General features: G+C 46.1%; 1 protein-coding gene across 1 annotated transcript in view; it reads left to right on the top strand.

The window, feature by feature from the left end:
• The first annotated feature begins 267 nt into the window (after window positions 1–267).
• The window catches only part of pgd (phosphogluconate dehydrogenase), a 43176-nt gene continuing 19094 nt past the window's right edge, over window positions 268–24349 (top strand). The window contains exons 1-5 of the mRNA XM_073032210.1: window positions 268–377; window positions 10786–10861; window positions 11876–12055; window positions 17457–17522; window positions 20776–20894. Of these exons, the coding sequence (XP_072888311.1) occupies window positions 370–377; window positions 10786–10861; window positions 11876–12055; window positions 17457–17522; window positions 20776–20894 (449 nt within the window). The 5' untranslated portion in view covers window positions 268–369. The remainder of the gene's footprint in view (window positions 378–10785; window positions 10862–11875; window positions 12056–17456; window positions 17523–20775; window positions 20895–24349) is intronic.

Below are 24349 nucleotides of genomic sequence, written 5' to 3'. Positions count from 1 at the left end.
CAAAGCAAAGGAGCAAAGACCGAGTCGATGCTCGGCCCTCAACCGGCCTGCTGAGGCTCTCACCCTCGCTGCTGGAGCCGCCCTCAGCCCCATACAATTACCTCTCTTCATGCCGAGTATTTCAAATGCCCGTCGGCGACCACCCCTCTACGACCCGCAATCCATCGATCTCCTGCTCTCCCCTTGGAGCCGCTCTCGTCCCGCCCAGCCGCCCTGACTGACGCGCGGGTTAGACCAATCGGAGAACGCCGCCGCAAAGAACGCGATGTAGCAATCGGGCGCTGACCAATAGGAGGCGGGGGCTGAAACTGATACAGAGAGAGGGGGGAAAAAAATCAGATTTCGAGCAGCACCAGGCGAGGATTCATCATGGCTCAGTGAGTATAATCTCAGGGCGGTCGGGCTCAATACCGGTTAATGTTTGTTTTGTTGTTAAAATTAACTGCCCCGATCCTTCCTCGTTATCAAGGGAATGTAAGACTTTCATTTCTATAGCGCCTATCTCAAAGCGATGCGCTTTAAAAGGGTGGCAAGTGTTGCGGAGGGTGGGTTACCGCAGGTAGTAGTGTCATGAAGGTCCGGGCGCTGGGAGATCGGCAGTGGCCAGGATTCTGGACCCCTCTCTGTTCTTCTTGGGAATGGTACTGTTCAGCATTTATACATCCACCTGAGTCAACGTAATGAATGATTTGGAGGGTAGCACATGGAGCGTTTACCTGTCATGAGTCTATCGGGTGGGCTTTAACCCACGCCTATTGACCCGGAAGTATAAATGAATAGGGCACGTTCCTTTTTTCTTGAGTTAATGAAAGGGTTAAACACTTGTTTAGGAACAGGTTCCTCGTCATTTCTCTTTCAAATATTTCCCGCTACCATTGCTTTCCGTGCGTTTACCTGAACTGAGACAGTCGATCACAGATGGATTGAGAAGTTCTTTTTAGACATAATAAAAGATTAAAGTGTTCCTTAGTGTCATTTGTCACAGACAGTGAAACAGGCCCCTTGCGTCAACAGCCAACAGAGTTTGAGGATGTGCTGGGGGGGGGGGGGGGGGGGGGGCAGCCTGCAACGGGTATGCCCCATTTGCTAACCCAACTTTGGAAACTGCAGAAAATCCACGTGGTCGTGTGGGGAGAGCATCCACACTCCTCACTTAGGACTGAACCCGCCAACAGAGACTAAATCTAGTGGAGAACTCTTATAGGGACCCCTTTAGGGATTCTGCTCCATCATCTACCCCAGAAGCCCTTTAGTTCCTGCAGTATCCCACAGCGCTTGATTCGAGAGTCCTGTTCATCTCTATTTGGTGGATTTCTGTTCACCGTGTGGGCTCATCACTCACCTTGGCACTGAACTGGCTCATTGGCTGTAGAGTCTGCCGTACATGTTCCGTCGATCATGTTTGCACGATTTGTTCTCTTTTTTTTTTGCACATTGTATGTTTGATGGTCTTGTGGTATAGTTTTTTCCCCTGGATCTGGTTGTGTGTCTCTCTGTTCTGTGGCTGCCTGCAAGAAGATGAATCTCAAGGCTGTATGTGATATATGTACTTGGAAAAATTCTCCTCATCACAGTCCTCGAGCACTCTCCCTCTCAGTGTCACTGTGGTTTCAGAGACCTTCCTCGTGTCCAGCATGTTGAGGCCTGGAAGAATTTTGAGGTTTCGGAGGTCTCTCATTCTTCCGAACGTGAGAGAACACGGCTCTGGTCTCCCGCTGGAATAGTGCACCATCCCTTGGGCCAATGTGTGGAAATTTTCCTGCACTTTTCTTTGTGCACTGTGTATAACAAGTACATGTTTTATTTTGTCCAAAGCTGTGCACAATACTTCAAGTACAGAGCTCGGAATAATTGCAGTAAAACCACTTAACTCCTGTATCCACATCCTCTGGTAATACCTGCAACCCCTCGAGCACTCCTCAATCTACCCGCGACCCCTCGAGCACTCCTCAATCTACCCGTGACCCCTCGAGCACTCCTCAATCTACCCGCGACCCCTCGAGCACTCCTCAATCTACCCACGACCCCTCAAGCACTACTAGATTACACGTCATTTTCCTGCTTCATTGAAGTGAATAACTTCCCGTCCCATAACACATAGGAGCAGAATTAGGCCATTCAGCCCATTGAGTCTGCTTCACCATTCCGCCATGGCTGATTTATTATCCCTTTCAACCCCCTTCTCCTGCCTTCTTCCTGTAACCTTTGACACTCTGACTAATGAAGAACCTATATATAGGCCTCCGTTAGTCTCGAGTGACCGTGGATTTGCGCCTTGGAAGGTTTCCAGGGTTCAGGCCTGGGCAGGGTCGTGTGGGAGACAGGCAGTTGCCCAAGCTGCAAGTCTCCCCTCTCCACGCCACCGATGTTGTCCAAGAGAAGGGCAAGGGCCAATGAGGCTGAGCAATGTGTGGTTAAGTGCCTTGCTTAAGACACAACACGCTGCCTTAGCTGAGGCTTGAACTAGTGACCTTCAGATCACTAGACCAACACCTTAATCACTTGGCCACGCACCAACACGGAAATGAGTAAACAGTCAACATTTTGGGCCAAGACCATCAGGACCCAAATACTGGGTTTCCACAGCTGTCAGTGGCAGTGAATTCCACAGAGTCACCACCCTCTGGCTAAAGAAAATCCTCCTTGTCTTTGTTCTAATGGGGCATCCTTTATTCTGAGGCTCCGCCCTCATATACTATGTAATTTTGTGTATTACACTGTACTGCTGCCACAAAAACAAACAAACTTCATGACTTATGTAAGTGATTGATAAACCTGATTCTGATATGGGTCTCTATTGTGGACTGAGAGTGGGAAGGGGGCAGGGAGAGGGGAATCACAGTTGGGGAAAAGGGGAAGGGAGAGGGGAGGGAGCGGGAAGCACCAGAGAGACGTTCTGTAATGATCAGTGAACCAGTTGCCTGGTGTCTTGGGGCTGGCTGTGTCTGCACCTGTGCCACCTCCCACCCCCTGCACCTGGTACTCCTTCTCTGCCTCCTGTGGCACTCCACCCTCACCATTCACAACATCCTTTGCTCCCACCAGATTTACAGACTCGTTCTCTGCTCCAGGTTGACAAATACAGTACTATGCAAAAGTCTTGGGCACTGTAGCACTGGTTCTCATGAACTTACTCTGTACTCTGTCTAGTGCCAGCACATCATTTTTTAGATAAGAGGTCCAGAATTGCTCACAATACTCCAACTGTGGTCTGACCGATGTCTTATAATGCCTCACCATTACATCCCTGCTTTTATATACCAATCCTCTCAAAATGAATGCTGGCAATGCATCTGCATTCCTTTCCACTGACTCAACCCGCAAGGAGTCGGACTGCTCCTTTAAAAGCTCCCCGATTGTCATCAAGTGACCAGGGACAGCCAAGGTGAAGCACTTCACATCCAATTTAGTGTCTTGGTCGTTAACAGCCTGCGAAGAGGAGCTGCCCGCTTACAAATCTCCACACAGAAAGCAAAACGAGAGTTCACTGTGGGACGATGGACACAGAGGACTTCACCAGAGCAAATGACTGGAGTTGACAACTTTATGTCTCTTGGGGGAGGCGAGGGGGGTAGTGATTAGCTCAATACTTGAACGAGCAATAGAATCAGACTTGACCTCTGCTCTGCTACAATATTCAGGGGGTGGAGGATTCAGAACTTGGAGGTTGCTAAGTTCTTGATTAGTCAGGGCATCAAAGAATATGGGGAGAATGTAGGAAAATGGGGCAGAGAGGGGTAATAAATCAGCCGTGATGGAATAGTGGAGCAGACTAGATGGGCCAAATGGCTCAATTCTGCTCCTGTGTCTTTTGGTCTTAATGTTCTGATCAAAATGTAAGGAGCCCACCGTTGGTCGGGGTCACCCATGGATGTTGTACCCCAGTTGTCTGTGATACACAACCAGTATGCGACCCATATAGAAAGCTCCCCCTCGCCATGATGAATCCAGGGGAACGGCAGAGACCGATACAGCTTGGCACCAGCGGCGTCTCAGGAGCTGCCAGACAGCGTTGAACTCAATGTAGGACTGCCGCAGGGACTGCAGCTCCTGATTTTCCCTCGGTTTACTCCAGGAGCCTTCTCCAAGAGTGGGTAGAGCCACAAGGCAGCGGAGGCTTGAGATCAGCAATCTCCTTTCCTTGGATGAGTTGCCAACCACAGCTGACAAGCCCCATCTGCTTGAAGGGACTGGTTTTGAGGCACCAGCAACCTGCCTTTGCCCCTTCTTCTGTCAGTAGAAACGGCTTAGAAGCTAAGCCACACGTGAATCTCAGTTATGCGCAAATATTTCCACATTGATTTGACCATCACTTCATGCATAATGATGTCAAATCCATTGTAATCTATTTAAGGATGACGCACGAGAAGCTTGTAAATTTCTGAAAGTTACAGTCATGCTGAGTAAGTCATCCAGGACTGGATCGGTGTGGCCTGATGATCACACCTGAATGTACCTGGCCCCACCCTGCAGTTGGCTCCTATTGAGATCAGGCTGTTACATTCCTCTCCTGCACTTGATCAGATCCCGAGCTCTTTTGGAATATGCATGAGGTTTATTTTTCACACGCACTGAATATTATATATACAAACCCCTAACATGTATTTTTCAAGAGTCAGGGAAGACTGGAAATCGGCTAACAATGTCCCAGTTTGTAACAAGGGTGACCGCACTGACCCTGGTAACTATAGACCAGGAAGCTTAATGTGTATCATGGGTAAACTAGTGGAAGCATTAATAAAGAATGAGATAGAAAAGCAGCTGATAAGAACAGGCAAGTTAGCAGAAAGCCAGCATGGGTTCAGAAAGGGGAAATCATGTTTTACTAATATGTTGGAGCTCTATGAAGAGTCAGCTAAAAGTTAGATGACAATAGAGCGGTTGATATTATAGAAACATAGAAAACCTACAGCACAATACAGGCCCTTCAGCCCACAAAGTTGTGCTGAACATGTCCCTACCTTAGGAATTACTAGGCTTACCCATTGCCCTCTGTTTTTCTAAGCTCCATGTACCTATCCAAAAGTCTCTTAAATGACCCTATCGTATCCGCCTCCACCACCGTTTCCGGCAGCCCATTCCACACACTCACCACTCTCTGAGTAAAAAACTTACCCCTGACATCTCCTCTATACCTACTCCCCAGCACCTTAAACCTGTGTCCTCTTGTGGCATTTCTGCCCTGGGAAAAAGCCTCTGACTATCCACACGATCAATGCCTGTCATCTTCTCATACACCTCTAGCAGGTCACCTCACATCCTCTGTCGTTTGAAGGAGAAAAGGCCGAGTTCATTCAACCTATTCTCATAAGGCATGCTCCCCAATCCAGGCAACATCCTTGCAAATCTCCTCTGCACCCTTTCTTTGGCTTCCACATCCTTCCTGTAGTGAGGCGACCAGAACTGAGCACAGTACTCCAAGTGGGGTCTGACCAGGGTCCTATATAGCTGCAACATTACCTCTCGGCTCCTAAATTCAATTCCATGATTAATAAAGGCCAATACACCATGTGCCTTCTTAACCACAGAGTCAACCTGTGCAGCTGCTTTGAGTGTCCTATGGACTCGGACCCCAAGATCCCTCTGATCCTCCACATTGCCAAGAGTCTTACCATTAATACTATATTCTGCCATTATATTATTTACTTGGATTTCAGAAGGCTTTTGACAAGCTCCCCATGAGAGGTTAATAATCAAATTACAGGAGGTAAGGATTCAGGGCAAGTTGTGCGAATGGGTTGCACGATAGGCTCAGAAACAGAAAATGGGTCATGATGAGCGGATCATTCTCACACCTAGATGTTAAAAGTGGGTTCCACACGGATCGGTTTTGGGGCTGCTGCTGTTTTTAATTTACATTATTGATCTGGATAGGCAGATAACAAATAAACTAGCAAAGTCTGCTGATGACACAAAATTAGGGAGATGGGCTGATAACGTTCAGGCAGCAGAATCAATACAGTTAGATCTAAGCAAGATCCAGATGTGGGCAGATAAATAGCAGATGCAATTTAATGCAAGTAAATATAAAGTATTACATGTAGGAAGTAGAAATATTAGATATGAAAATACAACGGGGGGGGGGGTCAATTTAGAAAGTGTACTGTTTGAGAAGGATTTGGGAGTCCTGGTAGAATCATCACTATCAACATCCAGGCAATGCACAGAAGCAATTAGGAAGGCTAATAGAATGTTGGGATATGTAATGTGCTTAGTGAAGCTCAAGTCTAGAGACATTCTCTTTAAACTGTATAATGCACTTGTGAGGCCACACCTTGAATACTGAGTACAGTTTTGGTCTCCATATTGTGTGAGGCACATGAAGGCAGTGGAGAGAATTCAGAGAAGGGTGACGAGACTCATTCCAGGTTTGCAGGGCGTGGGCAATGAAGGAAGATTGAAAGAATCAAATCTTTTTAGCCCAAGTAGACGTAGAGTGAGAGGAGACATGATAGAAGTGTTCAGTGTCATTAAGGTGGATGCCAGCTGCTACTTTAAAATGAATCCATCATCGAGGACGCTGGTTAAAGGGAGATTTCAGATGAACATCAGGAAGCATTTCTTCCCGCTGCAAGTAAACTACCTCGTCGTGTAGTTGAGAGTCATACATTAGAGACTTGCAATCCAAGCTTTTTAGTTATTTCAGCACATTATATGAAGAGGAATTTAGCAAGTTTTGTTGGGTAGAATGGCCTGTTCTTGTCAAAAAAAAACTTTGGGATGTCCTGAAAGTAGAAGGACTGGTATTTCCTCATTGCACAGATGGGTTGCTATCAGGAAGTCCCAAACAGAATGACTGTGAAAATCTATTGCTCCATACAGTGTGAATCTGGCAGTGCTTGCCTTGTTTTGCAATACACCAGCTAAGAGTTTCTTCCAGTAAGTATTAGGGATAGTATTGCTCTGACGGGGAAGTTTTGCAAAGGGGAAGTTAACAGGGTTAATATTTGCAATTGCCGGCCAATCAAACTGAAGTTTGAGGATGAGACGGGGTAGATTACACAATGTCCAACCAGCTGTTGAGTTTAAATTGACTTTTGCAATAGGGCCATCGATTCAAAAACTTTTGCCTTCCCCCAATGTCCTTGCAGTCACTTTTCTCCTGTCGCTGATCCTTTTTTGCGCAGGTTTTAAAAGCCCCCACATCTTACGAGGCTGATCAATGGGTTTGATGGTGTGGGGTTTTGTTGGCTTCTGCTGGAAGGCGTAGTTCAGGTGGGGGAGTGTGGGAGGAACGTTATGAGGTTGTATGGGGGGGGGGGGGAGTGCTGTCCATGCTAGGAGCAGCGCATGCACATTCAGAGGCCGCTTCGTTCCGTGCGGGAGTGGAACCCAGTGTGGTCTTCTGCTGCTGTAGCCCGTCTGCTTCTAGACTTGACTTACTGTGTGTTCAGAGATGCTCTTCTGCACACGGCTGTTGTAACGTGTGGTTATTTGAGTTACTGTCACCCTCCTGTCAGCTTGAACCAGTCTGGCCATTCTCCTCTGACCTCTCTCGTTAACGAGGTGTTTTCACCCACAGAACTGCCACTCACTGGATGCTTTTTGTTTTTCACCCCGTTCTCTGTAAACTCTAGACACAGTTGAGCATTAAAATCCCAGGAGATCAGCAGTTTCTGAGATGCTCAAACCACCCCGTCTGGCACCAACCATCATTCCACGGTTGAAGTCACTTAGGTCACTAATCCTCCCCATTCTGATGTTTGGTCCAACAAGAACTGAACCTCTTGACCATGTTTGCAAACTTTTATACACTGAGTTGCTGCCACATGATTGGCTGATTAGTTATTTGCATTAACGAGCAGGGGTACAGGGGCCTGATTGTACACACTGAATGGATACCCAAGCCAGAACCATTGCCATTCCCAGACCAGACTTGCTGTCGTGCCCCAATCTCACGCACATGCAGCAGCTGAGCATAATGATCCATGATGAAACGTCGACAGCGCTTCTCCCTATAGATGCTGCCTGGCCTGCTGTGTTCCACCAGCATTTTGTGTGTGTTGTTATAATGATCCATTCTGTGGAATTGTAAAGTACTAATTCCAACCCAAGGAAGCCACACCCTCAGGTTGGAGGAGCAACACCTCATATTCCTTCTAGGCAGACTCAGGCTTGACAGCATGAACGTGGATTTCTCTAACTTCCAGTAATCTGTTTTCCCGCCCTCGTCTCTCTTTATCCATTCCTCATGCTGGTTCCGCTCTTACCCTTTCTCTTCACCTCACCTGCCCACCACCTCCCTCTGGTTGCCCTCCTCCTTCCCTTTACCCTATGGTCCACTGTTCTGTCCTATCAGATTCTTTACCTCCTCCACCTATCACCTGCCAGCTTCTTACTTCATCACCCCTCCCCCAGTCACTTATCTTCCCCCTCACACCTACCTCCTATCACCTTATACTCCTTCCTCTCTGCCCCCAGCTTCTTATTCTGGCTCCAGTCCCGATGAAGGGTCTCGGCCGAAACAGCAACTGTTTGTTCCTGTCTGTTGATTCCACCTGACCTGCTGAGTTCCACCAACTCTGTGTGCGTGTGTGTGTGTGTGTATAACAGTACACCACTACCACATATACATGCCCCACCTGCAATAGAGCTTGTGGGTCCAGGATAGGACCGTATAGTCATCAAAGATCTCACCATTAAAGGAGTGGACGTCGTCATCAGATTCCGATGGACAACTGAGGAAGAAGACATCCGCTCTTGTTGTCAGTCAAGTGTAAAGCATGTGTGGCAACATCATTCCACTGATGATTTTCGTGCCTTTGGATGGAAGAGCTGTCCTTGATCTCACCTTGTTTGCTTATACTTGGTTTCATCATTTTTATGTGCCATGTCGTATGAGGTGGGAATTCATGGCCTTTGACCATAATTGTCCTTGACAAGTTTTCGATTTGCCATTGTCTTCTTCTGGGCAGTGTCTTCACAAGATGGGTGACCCCAGCCACAATCAATACTCTTCAGAGATTGTCTGCCTGGCCTCAGTGGTCACATGACTTGTGACAGGCACCGGTTGCTCAGACGACCATCCACCACCTGACCCTGGATTGGGGGGGGGGATAAGCAAGATTTACACCTTGCCCAAGGGTGACCTGCAGGCTAGTGGAGGGAAGGAGCTCCTTACATCTCCTTTGGTAGAGATGTGTCTCCACCTCATCACCCAATCTTATATTTGACACAATTCCCAATTCAAAGAGGGTCAGAGCAGACCCCTGGTGTACCAGCTGACCCACCATCAGTAGGTTTGGAAGCATTGAGCAGATCTTCCTACTTCTCTGTTGCCACCTTCAGCAGCTACTCTGTCACACACAAAGCTGCTGAGACCTTGGCTGATCTGTGCTACACGAGGCATATGAGCACAATTAGGCCATTCAGTCTATCAAGTTTGCTCTGCCATTCTATCATGGCTGACTTACTTCCCCTCTCGGCCCCATTCCCCTGCCTTTTCTCTGTGAGCTTTGAAGCCCTTTCTAAGCAGTAATCTTATCAGCCGCTGCTTTAAATATACCTAAGCTGCCTGTGGCAATGAATTCCACAGATTCACCATGGTCAGAATCAGATTTGTTACCAAATGTCGTGAAATTTGTTATCTGTGGCGGATCACAGTGCAAAGACAAAGTGCAAAGTAAATTTTATTATCTAAGTATATGTCATCAAATACAACCCTGAGGTTTATTGTTCTTGTGAGCAGACTGAACAATTCTATAGAATAATAACTTCCGATCCTCGATTTGATTTTGAGAAAAGGTGGGGTTCATTCGCCCACTACTGTCATCTGATTTGAGTTGATTAATAGGGTTTTCTTCCGATTTTTCTTTAAGTGGATTTGAGTTGGCGGATTGCTTTTCTTTATGGAAGCTTGTATGATGTATAGCTCCGGGGTTGTGCTCCCAATGGGGTTTTTTTCAGTTAGTAGGGGTTTTTTTTAGTTGGTAGGAGTTCTTTTTTTTCCCTTTTTCTTTCAAAAAAAAATATTCTTAACACTTTATTTTCTCTTATTATTATTGATATATTGCTTAGCTTTGTTAATCAGTTATTTGCTAATTTAATTCCTTATTGTATATAATGACATATTGACTTAATGTATCTTTTTTTGTTAATCTTCAATAATAATTGATAAAAAGATTTTAAAATGGATAATAACTATAACAGAATCATTGAATATCAACCTAACTTGGGCTTTCAACCAGAGTGCGGAAGACAACAAACTGTACAGATGCATGAAGAATAAATAATAACATAAATAGGCAATAAATATCAAGAACATGAGATGAAGAGACCCTGAAAGTGAGTCCATTTGTTGTGGGAACATTTCAGTGATGGGACGAGTGAAGTTATCCCCTTTGGTTCAAGAGCTGATGGTTGAGGGGTAGTAGCTGTTCCTGAACCCGGTGGTGTGAGTCCTGTACCTTCTTCCTGATGGCAGCAGTGAGGAGAGAGCAGGACCTGGGTGGTGGGGGTCCCTGATGATGGATGCTGCTTTCCTGTGGCAGTGTTTTGTGCAGATGTGCTCATTGGTGGGGAGGGCTTTACCTGTGATGGTCTGGGCCGTAAAAATTACTACAAGTTGCAATTTTAAAAAATGATGGATGAACCATAGAGGAACGGTGAGCTGGTGTTCAGAAATCTGATGATGGAATAGCAGAAGACCGTGGCGTAGCCACTTCATTAGGGGAGGAGGTATCTGCATGTACACCTACAACGTAACTGCTCTGTCACTCCTGACTGATGTGCGATTGTCGTAGCTTCAGGCTCAGGAATAAAAGTGATCTCTTTTCTCCTCCACAGAGCTGATATTGCATTGATCGGACTGGCGGTAATGGGCCAGAACTTGATTCTGAACATGAACGATCACGGCTTTGTGGTATGTCTAAAGATTAGCTTTCTGTTTGTCACATGTGCATTGAAACTTCAGTGAAGTGCATCAGTTTGCACCAACGATCTACAATGTCCGTGGGTGTGCTAGGGGCAACCTGCAAGCATTACCAAAGTTCCTGGTGCCAATGTAGCATGCCCACAACTCATTCACCCCAACCCATTCTTCGTACTTAATATTTTAAGAATGTGATTTTCTTGTTTTCCTATGGATAAGTTCTGCACAGAGAGGGAAGGAGTTGGTATGATTGTAGAGTTTAATAATAATTTTTACCTGTTTGGGCATGTTTGTTTCTATTAAGGTGTTGATCTTGGACTAATTGAAGTTCAATATGTCCCACTGGGGCGTTGTAGACGTGGGTATGGATGTAATTCTCTGCTTGCTCCCACTCTCCTGTCCCAGACACTTCTGTGAAACTGTTCTCAACAGGGACTCAGGATGCTGCGTATTAACAGCGTGGTGTGGGTGGCATGTCTAAAGATTAACCTTAGACAACCTCAGCAAATTTAATCAACGGTGGCTTAAGTTGTGCAAGATGTTGGTGAGGCCAAATTTAGAATATTGCGAGCAGTTTGTTAAACCCACCTACAAGAAAGATATCAATAAGATTGAAAGAGTACAGAGAAATTTTGAGGATGTCGCTGGGACTCTGACAACCTGAGTTATTTATTTATTGGGATGAAATAGGCCCTTCCGGACCTTCGAGCTGCACTGCCCAGATACCCCTGATTCAACCCTAGTCCAATCACAGGACAATTTACAATGACCAATTAATCTACCAACCAGTAGATTGTGGGAGGAAACTGGATCACCAGGAGGAACCCAGAGCACCCGGAGGAAACCCACGTGGTCACGAGGAGAACGTACAAACTCCTCACAGGCAGCAGCAGGGGTAGGGAAATGTTGAATAGGTTAGGTCTAAATTTGTTGGAGTGTAGGAGAATGAGGGCCGATTTGATAGAGGTGTACAATATTAACTCTCGTTCTGTGTTTGTGCCCCAGGTCTGTGCCTTCAATAGAACGGTGTCCAAAGTGGACAGCTTCCTGGAGAAAGAGGCCAAGGGGACCAAGGTGATCGGCGCCCACTCTCTGGAGGAGATGGTCTCCAAGCTGAAGAAGCCCCGACGCATCGTTCTCTTGGTGAAGGCCGGCCAGGCGGTTGACGACTTCATCGAGAAGCTGGTACGTTGGCCACGTTCCCGGTGAAGGGGCTGATTATTGGAGTGCTAACACTTGAACATGGAACACTACAGCACAGTACAGGCCCTTCGGCCCACAATATTGTGCTGAACTTTTAACCTAATCCAAGATCAATCTAACCCTTCCCTACCACATAACCCTCCACTTTTCTATCATCCATGAGCCTATCTAAGAGTCTCCTAAATTTCCTTAATGTATCTACCTCTACCACCACCCCTGGCAACGTGCTCCACACACCCACCACTCTCTGTCATCTGACTTCTTTCCCCAACACCCCCCATACTTCCAAGATTCAAGGCTGGCTATTGTTATTTGTCAGTACACATGCTCGCAGAAGAGCTGTGTAAATCACGGACATAAGATTAGATTATACGATGAGCTTTATTTGTCACACGTACAGCGAAACGCTTCATTTGCATCAAATCAAATCAGCGAGGGCGGCCCACGAGTGTCACTGTGCTTAGAGCGCCAGCGCAGCACGCACACAACTCACCAACCCGTGTGTCTTTGGAACGTGGGAGGAAATCCGCGTGTTCACGGAGACAACAACTCACGGGCAGTGGCGGAAATTGAACCCCAGAGTGCATCGCGCACCAGGTCCTTGGATTCACTTTACACCGCACGCTTTCGGAGCAGTGCTGCCAGGATAATCAAGGGCACGACCCACCCAGCCAACACACTTTTTGTCCCTCTTCCCTCCGGGAGAAGGTTCAGGAGCATGAAGACTCGTACGGCCAGATTTGGGAACAGCTTCTTTCCAACTGTGATAAGACTGCTGAACGGATCCTGACCCGGATCTGGGCCGTACCTTCCAAATATCCGGACCTGTCTCTCGGTTGTTTTTGCACTACCTTACTTTCCCTTTTCTATTTTCTAATTATGATTTAGAATTTAGATTTTATTATATTTACTTCGATTTGTAATTCAGGGAGCGCGAAGGACAGAATCAACTATGGCTGTGATGATTGTACGCTCTAGTATCAATTGTTTGGTGACAGTAAAGTAAAGGTATAACGGCTCCTCGAGCCATCTTTGCTGTGAGACAATGGACCCTGCCACTGTGGTGGAGCTGGTGGGCACTGTTGCCTGTTCTGTCAGAGTCCGTGAATAAGCACTGCTTCACCGGCCCTCTACTGCTTTCTCGACACAGGCTGTTTTCGGACAGCAACACTCAGAGAATACCGCATTAAATTCTCCTTCTGTGTGGATGACAGGCCTCCACCAACTTTAACCAGCAATGGGTGAAGTTGTGTAAGATGTTGGTGAGGTCAAATTTGGAGTATTGTGTGCAGTTCTGGTCACCTGCCTACAGGAGAGGGATCAGAAGGTTTGAAAGGGTGCAGAGAAAATTTACAAGGATGTTGCTGGAACTTGTGGATCCTAGTTATAGAAAGGTTGAACGGGTTAGGACTTTATTCCCTGGAGCGCAGGAGACTGAGGGGAGATTTGTTAACAATATACAGAATTATGAGAGGTAGAGGCAGGTTGGATTTTGTCATTTTTTAAAAAATTGGATAGATATATGGACAGGAAAGGAATGGAGGGTTATGGGCTGAGTGCAGGTTGGTGGGACTAGGTGAGAGTAAGCGTTCGGCACGGACTAGAAGGGCCGAGATGGCCTGTTTCCGTGCTGTAATTGTTATATGGTTATATGGGAGAATTATTGTGAGAAGTCATTCATTGGTGAGGCAGGGCGAGGTTTAAAAAGAGCTTGGGATGTTTTGGAATTTCTTGGGAAGCTGCAATCCTGATGATCTCGTTGACACTCTGCAGGGGCCGATTAAAAAGAAGGAAGGTGTAAGTGGACTGGCCAGGCTTCGGCAAGAACAGGCAGGGGCTAGGACGTAAGCTTGAGAAGTCAGAGGTATAACAAGTGTAGGCAGGAGGCAAGGTATAGCAGGTTAAGACAGTGGAACGCTTCTCCTGTGAGATGTGGGATTTCAGGGTACCTAACGGTCTCCCTGATGACCAGGAAGGGCATCCACCTGCAGCTCCTGGCAAGGTCAAGGAAATAAGCAATGATTATCAAGAACATGAGATGAAGAGTCCTTGAAGGTGGGTCCAGTTCAGTGATGGGGCAAGTGATGTTGAGTGACGTTATCCCCTCTGGTTCAAGAACCCAATATTATTTTTATTAGGCGATATTGAAGGGATAAAACCAAAACCCAAATTGAATAAATATCAGAAAGAATTCATAAAAATTGCACTGGCAGTAGCCTAAAAGGCTATTGCAGTTACTTGGAAATCGGATACATATTTAAGTATAGATCGTTGGAAGGATGAAATTTATGGCTGTATTCCACTTGAAAAAATTACTTATAATTTAAGAGATAAATATGAAAGATTTTTGAAAATTTGTCGCCCTTATTTACAAAAGACAGGATTAGATATATAGGTGCTCCGAAGATAAAATAATTGGTTATTTGGGGAAAGAAATAAATATATATACTAAAGTTATTATGAACTCCGTTGGAGCATGTGGGAATCTTCTGATATCCAGGCATTCTTTCTTTCTTTTTTCTTCTTTTTCTTTTTCTTTTCTTCTATAGGGATGTTAGGGGGGAGGGGTTAAGGGAAGAGGGGAAGGGTAGATAATTTTTTTTTGCTTTCTGTAATCATTTGAAAACTCAATTAAAAAATTTTTTTTTTAAAAAAGAACCTGATGGTTGAGGGGTAGTAACTGTTCCTGAACCTGGTGGTGTGAGTCCTGAGGCTCCTGTACCTCCTTCCTGATGGTTGAGGGGTAGTAACTGTTCCTGAACCTGGTGGTGTGAGTCCTGAGGCCCCTGTGCTATCACCTTGATGGCAGCAGCGAGAAGAAAGACCTGGATGGTGGGGGTCCTTGATGGTGGGTGCTACTTTCCTGCGACGGCACACCGTATGGATGTGCTCAGTGGTGGCTAGGGCTTTACCCGGAATGGGCTGGGCTGTATCCACTATTTTTTTTTTCTGTACAAGGGCATTGGTGTCTCCATACCAGGTCATGATGCAACCAGTCAATATATTCTCCTCCACACATCTGTAGAAGTTTAATCAAAGTTTTAGACAACACAGCAAATGTTTGCAAACTTCTAAGAAAGTAGAGGCGCCGTGCTTTCTTCCTAATGGCATTTACATGCTGGGTCCAGGACATGATAACGCCAAGGAATTTTAAGTTGCCGACCCTCTCCACCTCTGATTTCCTTCCGATGAGGAGAGGTCCATGGACATCTGGTTTCCTGCTCGTGAGATTAACCATCTTCTCCTTGGTCTTGCTGACGTTGAGTGAGAGGTGGTTGTTGTGGCACCACTCGGCCATTCTCCCTCTTGTATGCTGATTCGCCACCAGCTTTGATTAGGCCAGTGACAGTGGAGTCGTCAGCATTGGAGCCGAGCTTAGCCTCAGTTCTAAGTCTAAAGTGAGCGGAACAGGGGGCTGAGCACCCAGCGTTGTGGTGCACCTGTGCTGATGGAGATTGTGGAGGACAGGTTGTTGCCAATCTGAACTCCGTGGTGGTCAAGTGAGAAAATCAAGGATCCAGCTGCGCCGGGAGCTATTAAAGCCGAGGATTTGGAACCTACTGATTCGTTCTGAGGGAATGGTAGTATTGAATGCTAAGCTGCAGTCATTGAAGAGCATCCTGATGCATCTTCACTAAGTGAGCAGTATCAGAGATGCAAGGGACTTGGGAGTCCTCAGGTTAATTTGCAAGGTTAGTCTGCGGTTAGGAGGGCAAATGCGTTCGTTTAGAGGGGACTAGAATGCAAAAGGAATGCTGAGGCTTTGGTCAGACTGCGGCTGGAATTCGTGAGCAGTTCTGGGCTCTTGGTCTAATAAAAGACGTGCTTGCATTGGAGAGGGTTCAGAGGCGATTCATGAGTGATCCTGGGTATGAAATGGGTTAATGCGTGACGAGCGTTTGATGGCTCTGGGCCTGTACTCACTGGAGTTTAGAAGGAGGAGGGGGGGATCTCATTAAAATTTATTGAATATTTGAAAGGCCTAGAGAGAGTGGATGTGGAGAGGATATTTCCAATGGTGGAAGATTCTATGACTAGAGGGCACAGCCTCAGAATAGAGGGATGTCACTTTAGAACAGAGATGAGGAGGAATTTGTTTAGCCAGAGGATGGTGAATCTGTGGAATTCCTTGCCACGGACGGCTGTGGAGGCCAAGTCATTGAGTATACTTAAAGTGGAAGTTGATGAGTTCTGGATTAGTTAGGGCATTCACAGTTATGGGGAGAAGGCAGGAGACATAACAAGCCAGCCATGATGGAATGGTGAAGCAGATTCGATGGGCCAAGTGGCCTAATTCTCCTCTCAAAGCCTTATGATCTTATGGTATATATGGGGTAAGTGCATACAGGCATTTTCCACTGAGGTTAGGTGAGACCAGGACTAGAGGCGAAAGGTTAAGGATGAAAGGTGAGATATTTAAGGGAAACCTGAGGGGGAATTACTTCTCTCAGAGGGTGGTGAGAGTGTGGAGCGAGCTGCCAGTGGAAGTGTTGGATGCAGGTTGGATTTCAACATTTAAGAAAATTTTGGATAGATACGTGGACGGGAGAGTATGGTCCTGAATGTAGATCAATGGAACTGGGCAGAACAATAGTTTGGCATGGATTAGATGGGCTGAAGGGCCTGTCTCTGTTTTGTAGTGTTCTATGACTCTGACCCTTCCACTGTCTCTCATCCCCTCCACTAACGGTCAAGTATCTGAAATGTTCATCAAGTAGAATTAAAATCTGAATTTATCAATCAAAACTGTTTCCAATTCTAAATGCATATCAACTTGCCACTAAATAATTTCCTTGCAACTCTCTGTGCTGTAAGGGACCCCATCTTCTGAATCATTCCTTGTTCTTTACGCTCTCCCAGTGCACAGACAGTTCATTATTAAACCCCCCCCCCCCCCCCATTAGATCCAGTTGCTGCCTTTCGCTAGCTAACTGACGCTGAATTACTTTTGTTGAATCTAGAGATGTTTTGGTCCATAAGTTCCTTCAGAAGTCAAGAATGAATCATGATTATAGCCGTTTCATTAGGCATTCCTAACAACTAAAATGATGGGAATCAACTCACTTTACTGTAAGGGACAGCAAGAAAGAGAAGGAGGAGAACAAAGAAAATAAAAGACGTGGTCATCTTGTACTGTGTCAGACTAGAGAGCTAAAGCACATTCCACTGATAAGAAATGACCTATAAAATAGTCAGGTTCAGTGGTGCAGAGAAACTTCTAGAAAAATACAGAATCAGCTATACTACAATTACTGCGGACTCACTGAACAGTGACCCCCATAATAGGTGAATGTTTAAAACTATAAACAAGCCTAGGAGAGTTAAAAGACAAGAAAAATACAATTCAACAGCCTAATCCAACACTTTGTCCTTGCCTTGCCAGGTTCCTTTACTGGAGAAGGGCGATATCATTATTGACGGTGGGAATTCTGAATACAATGACACCACGGTGAGTATTAGACTATTCCTGGAGATTCTGAGTTGAGATAAATCTTCTGTGGTCTGTTCCGAGTCTAATCTATCGGAGGCCTGTGGGTTTGGAGCTGCGGATATTTCATGCCCCGTCTTTACATCAGGTTCTCTCCCTGGCTCCGTGTGCAGTGAAAGAGGCTTGTTCACGATAAGGAATCTGGAAGTGATCACTACAAGCAGTAGTCCATGTCTGTATGATTTCTAATGGGGATATGCTGGTAGCTGTCACTGAAAACTGGTAATCAGTGATGTTGTATACCCAGGAAAAAATGTTGGGATTATCTTGAAGATTGCCTTGAAAGTATTCTACAAGAACTCTAGAAAAAGATTCACTTTATTTGTCACATGTACATCGAAGCATAGAGTGAAATGCGTCATTTAATCAAATTGGCGAGGATCGTGCTGGGGGCAGCCCTAAGTGTTGCTGTGCTTCCAGCGCCAACAAGCGTGCCCACAACTCACTAGCCTTAACCGATAAATGCGGGAGGAAACCGGAGCACCCAGAGGAAACTCGCGTGGTCACAGGGAAAACGTGTTACAGAGTGGCGAGAGTCCTGCCCAGACCTTTCAGCTGACTCTGTAAAGTGTCGCGGTAACCGCTACGCTACTCTGCCGCCCCAAGTGAGCAGACCCCGAGTCAGTGTGATCATGACCGATCAACTCAACTCCTCTTCTGTACCAGTTCCCCCCGACTCTCCATTCCCTGATGTTTCAGTGATCTGTCCACCTCCATCTTGAATAGCTCTGTGATCTGCCTCCATTGCACTCCCAGGGGAAAGGACCCATTGGAAAATTTCAATGCAGCCCTGTTTGAGTGACCATCCCCCTTGGCTGAGCATTTGTGACATAATCTGGATATGTTTGTACATTCCGATTTTTAGCTTTTAAAGTGCCGTTGACTGGCCTGGCAGGCTGGATTATCCAATCTAACGAAGGAATTTAGCTATTGAACCCATGTCTGAGGGCAAAGACCATCATATGCCAGGAATACACCACACACACACACCGACCCACACATCCCACCCAGCACCATGCCAACAGCTGCGCTACTGACACCACTTGCAGCCTCTCCACCCTCAAGATCCCTCCCCCACCGCTGTTCGCCAACCTGATCCCTGACTGTCAACCTGTGACAACTAAAAGCAGGAGGTACAGCGCAGGGGACAGGGCCTTCATTCAGTCAGAGGTGCAGCGGCTGCTCGGGGAGGGGATCATTGAGCCAAGCACAAGCCCTTGGAGGGCCCAGGTGGTTGTTGTTCAGACCGGGCAGAAAAATAGGATGGTCGTGGACTATAGTCAAACCATCAATAGGTTCACACAGCTTGACGCGTACCCCCTACCCCGCATCGTGGATATGGTCAACCAGATAGCTCAGTACAAGGTGTACTCGACAATAGATCTGAAATCTGCTTATCACCAGCGCTCAGTTGCGTTCATGTTCAGCAACCAACAGCGGGGCAAAATCAAAAATGATAAAATTTTGCGGTGGAGAATAGAACTCTCCACCTACAACTATGACATCCTGTACCAGCCTGGAAGGCTCAATGAGCCCCCTGATACCCTATCCCGGGGAGCGTGTGCCAGCGCACAGCTCGACCAGCTATACGCCCTCCATGCACATCTTTGCCACCCGGGGGTCACCCGATTTTACCATTTCGTGAAAGCCCGGTACCTGCCGTACTCCCTTGAGGACATCAGGACGATGACCAGGGACTGCCAAGTCTGCGCTGAGTGCAAACCGCACTTCTACCGTCCTGAAAAGGCACAACTTATCAAGGCCACCCGCCCCTTTGAGCGACTGAGTGTTGACTTTAAGGTCCCCCTTCCCTCCACCGATCGCAATGTCTACTTTCTCAATATTATCGACGAGTACTCGCGGTTCCCCTGCCCTGACACCACTACCACGTCCGTCATAAAAGCCCTGCGCCAGCTCTTCTCTCTGTTCGGATATCCCTGCTATATCCACAGTGATAGAGGGTCCTCCTTTATGAGTGACGAGCTGCGCCAGTACCTGCTGGTTAGGGGCATTGCTACTAGTAGGACCACGAGTTATAATCCCTGGGAAAATGGACAGGTGGAGAGGGAGAATGCCACAGTGTGGAAGGCCACACTTTTAGCCCTTAAGTCAAAAGGGTTGCCGGTCTCTCGATGGCAGGAGGTCCTCCCTGAGGCACTCCACTCTATCCGCTCCCTGTTATGTACGTCCACCAATGCCACCCCTCACGAGCGCCTGTTCTCTTTTCCCAGGAAGTCTGCCACTGGGACCACCCTACCAGCTTGGCTGACGTCCCCAGGGCCAGTGCTGCTCCGGAAACATGTGAGGAGCAATAAATACTCCCCGCTGGTCGAGAGGGTTCACCTTCTACATGCAAACCCCCAGTATGCTTACGTGGTCTTACCTGATGGGCGGGAGGACACGGTCTCCGTCCGCGACCTGGCGCCCGCAGGAGCAGCAGACCACTACCCCGATTCTTTGCATCTTTTGACTGAATGTTACAATTAAAAATGACATAACAGAATGCCTTTCTGAGAACATTTATAGATGCTCTGTATCAGGGTCACGAGCGAACTTGTGTGCAGGAATCACAGAAACTTCAGCAATGCAAACTAAACAAGAGACTTATTACAGAAATGAACTGGCAAAACTAACGAGAACTCGGGCAAACTGTGTAGGATCTTGAAGAACTGAAATCGCTCATGATACGCAGAAGAACTCGGTCAGAGTTTCACCAGAGAAAGATCCACAATGGCCAAGCAAAGAGGGGTTGGTTGCCTGCCCCCCTGAAATGTTTGCTGGAACATGTAGGAATGCAGGACTAGGTGCTCAGACAAATCAATAACCTGCTACACAACGTGAAAATCCAGATCAACTCCAAAGACAAACAATTAGACCTGAAAGGGAAACAATGGAAGAAGCACTGTATACCCACGAGATTACACTGAGAAAGTACAATTCACATACTAACTGGGAAAAAAAATCTTTTTTTAAAAAATGATCCCTGGTTGTGACACTCTGTAATCTTTAGGGTGTTGCCTCATTTCCCCCAGGAATTCCTTGGCACAGCTTACAGATTTTGACAATGGACTCAATGGTGGATACACCCGGCACTAAATTCAAAATGGCAGTGGGAGTTTTGATCGCTTTCTCTCGTTGTGTGGCCTTATCCCGTGCGTTCTGTATGTTGTGGTGCTGTGAACAACCCGCTCTGTTTCTCTCCCTCTCTCTGCAGCGGAGATGTAAAGAGCTGAAAGCTAAGGGTCTGCTCTTTGTGGGGAGCGGAGTCAGCGGTGGTGAGGACGGTGCCAGATACGGGCCTTCGTTGATGCCTGGAGGACACAAAGAGGCTTGGTAAGTCAGCATCTGCCGGTTTAACTCCCAAGTTAATTCCGGCTCCTCGTTCTTTTAGAATAATCTCTGGAAGTGACTATAATTTGATAGCTTTTGCAATTACAGATAAAGTGCGGTAGAAGCTAATTGTGATCAGACGTTACTCCCTTCTCCTCTGTCTCCCACTCAGTTCAAGGTCAGCTCCAAGCCTGAGGCCTGATTGGCTTGGTTCCCTGCCAGAAAGTTGTGGATTCAAGTCTGGCACCAGATGTAATAGTGGTTCGGTGTACAAAGCTAAATGAGGGGAGTATTGTAAAGAAAATACGAGCATTAGCCCTGTGTGGGAGCTTCCTGTGTCCTTTGACTATTGTATTCCTTGCAACAGTGGCTGCAAAGCACTTGGGTAAAGTGATAAGGTCATGGAGTACTACAGCATGGGGAAGGCCCTTCAGCCCATCTAGTCCATGCTGACCTGATCTTCCAACCAGTCCTGTTTGCCTGCTCGCGGACCTTGTCCCTCCAAACCTTTCCCATCTATGTACCTATCCAAACTTCCCTAAGTGTTACAGTTGAACCCTTATGTACCAGCTCATTCCACACTCCTACTACCCTCTGAGTGAAGAGGATCCCCTTAAATATTTCACCTTCACCCTAAACCTGTGACTTCCAACTTTAGGCTGACCCAACCTGAGGGGGAGAAACCTGCATACATTCACCCCTTGTCATTTGGAATATCTCTAAGATCTCCTCTCATTCTCCTGCGCTCCAGGGAATAAAGTCCCCACCTGTCCAACTTTTCCTCCGAACTCGGTGACAACATCCTCGTAAGTTTTCTCTGCACGACGGAGGTTTTTCCTGTAGGTTATGAAATCAAAACCTGCCGGTGGAATTCAGCGGGTCACAGGGCATCGGATCAGGAGGCAGAGGGGTCCCCCAATATGGACTGGTGTATGTTTGCTCTCCTTCCCCCTTCCTGAAGTCAACAATCAGCTCTTTAGTTCTGCTGTCATCGAATGTGGGGTTGTCATGGCAACCTGGTGTCCGCTCTCCCTCCTGTGCTCTGACTCGTTGTCACCTGTGGTTTGTTGGTTTGTCTAACAACAGTGGTGTAAGCCATATGTTGTGTATGTGTATATATGTGTGTGTGTGTGTATATATATATGTGTGTGTGTGTGTGTATGTATGTATTGAGAGCAGAGCAGGGAGCTCAGCATGCAGCTGTGATGCTGTAGTAATAGAGGACAATATCGTCAGGGGGATAGATAGGGTTCTCTGCAACCGAGAGCGAGAGTCCCGAAGGCTATGTTGCCTGCCTGGTGCCAGGGTTAAGGACATCTCTTCTGGGCTGGAGAGAAACTTGCAGTGGGAGGGGGAGGATCCAGTTGTCTTAGTACACGTCGGTACTAATGACATAGATAGGACAAGGAAGAAGGTTCTGTTACAGGAATATGAGCAGCTAGGGGTCAAATTAAAAAACAGAACCTCAAGGGTAATAATCTCTGGATTATTACCTGAGCCACGAGCAAATTTGGCTAGGTTAAATAAAATTAGGGAGTTAAACGTGTGGCTTAAAGACTGCTGTGGGAGAAGTGGGTTTTGCTTCTTGGGACACTGGCACCAGTACTGGGACAGGAGAGAACTGTTCCGGAGGGACGGGCTTCACCTGAACCGGGCTGGGGTTAGTGTCCTGGCGAATCATATAACTAGGGCTGCAGAGAGGTCTTTAAACTAACTAGTAGGGGGGAGGATTCTAGAGAGCAAATAATTAAAAAGACAATGGAGAAGGTAATGGATGTAGGTAAAAGTGGAGGAATAAAAAGACAGAGTGTGTCAGGAGGGGAAAGAATGTACGGAGATAAGCATAAAGTTGTACAAAAGGAAAAGGTAGGAAATAAGTGTCAAACATATTTGAAAGTCCTTTATTTGAATGCACGTAGTATTAGGAATAAAATTGATGAGTTGACGGTACAAATAATTACGTATGGTTATGATATTGTGGCAATTACGGAAACATGGCTGCAGGGTGACCAGGACTGGGAATTAAACATACAAGGGTATTCGACAATTAGGAGAGACAGGCAAGAAGGAAAAGGAGGTGGGGTGGCTATGTTAATAAAGCAAGAAATCACTGCAATAAAGCGAAATGATATTGGCTCAAAGGATCAGGATAACAAAACAATTTGGGTAGAAATAAGAAATAGTAAAGGGAAAAAAGCAGTGGTGGGAGTAGTCTATAGGCCTCCAAACAGCTGTAACTCAGTTGGTCGGAGCATAAATCAGGAAATAGTTGGGGCTCGTAATAAGGGAACAGCTATAATTATGGGGGATTTTAATTTTCATATTGACTGGACTAATCAAGTCGGACACGGCAACCTTGAAGAAGAGTTTATTGAGTGTATTCGGGATGGGTTCCTTGAACAATACGTTACTGAGCCGACAAGGGGGCAAGCAGTCTTAGATCTGGTCCTGTGTAATGAGACAGGACTAATAAAAAATGTCCTAGTAAAGGATCCCCTTGGAATGAGTGACCATAACATGGTCGAATTCCATATTCAATTAGAGGATGAGAGGGTTGGATCTCAAACAAGTGTACTGAGCTTAAATAAAGGAGACTATGATGGTATGAGAGTGGAATTGCTTAAGATGGATTGTGAAAATAGATTAAAGGGTAGATCGGTACTTGATCAGTGGTGTATATTTAAGGAGTTATTTTACAACTATAAAGAAAAATATATTCCACTGAAAAAAAAAGGGTGTAAAAGAAAAAATAGTTATCCGTGGCTAAGTAAAGAAATAAAGCAAAGTATACGACTAAAAAGAAAGTTGTATAAGGTAGCTAAATCTAGTGGGAAGTTTGAAGATCGAGAAGCTTTTAAAGATCAGCAGCAAATAACAAAAAGATTGATTAAGAAGGGGAAGATAGATTATGAAAGTAAATTGGCGAAAAACATAAAGCAGATAGTAAGAGTTTTTATAGTTACATAAAAAGAAAAAGGGTGGCTAAAGTAAATGTTGGTCCCCTAGAAGATGAGACCGGGAAATTAATGGTAGGGGACATGGAGATGGCAGAAACGCTGAACAAATATTTTGTATCAGTTTTTACAGTAGAGGACACTCAAAATATCCCAACACTGGATAAACAGGGGGCTCTAGGGGAGAGAAGCTAACTACGATTCAAATCACCAAGGAAATGGTACTTGATAAATTAATGGGACTGAAGGTGGTTAAATCCCCTGGACCGGATGGCTTGCATCCTAGGGTCTTAAGGGAAGTGGCGGTCGGGATTGTGGATGCATTAGTGATCATTTTTCAAAACTCACTGGACTCGGCAATGGTCCCGGCAGATTGGAAAAATGCTAATGTAACTCCTTTATTTAAAAAGGGCAATAGACAGAAGGCTGGGAATTATAGGCCAGTTAGCCTAACATCTGTGGTTGGCAAAATGTTGGAATCGATAATTAAGGAAACAGTAACAG

The sequence above is a fragment of the Hemitrygon akajei genome, chromosome 29 (genome assembly GCF_048418815.1).
Source record: "Hemitrygon akajei chromosome 29, sHemAka1.3, whole genome shotgun sequence".
NCBI lineage: Eukaryota > Metazoa > Chordata > Chondrichthyes > Myliobatiformes > Dasyatidae > Hemitrygon > Hemitrygon akajei.
This window is presented reverse-complemented; position numbering and strand designations above follow the sequence as displayed.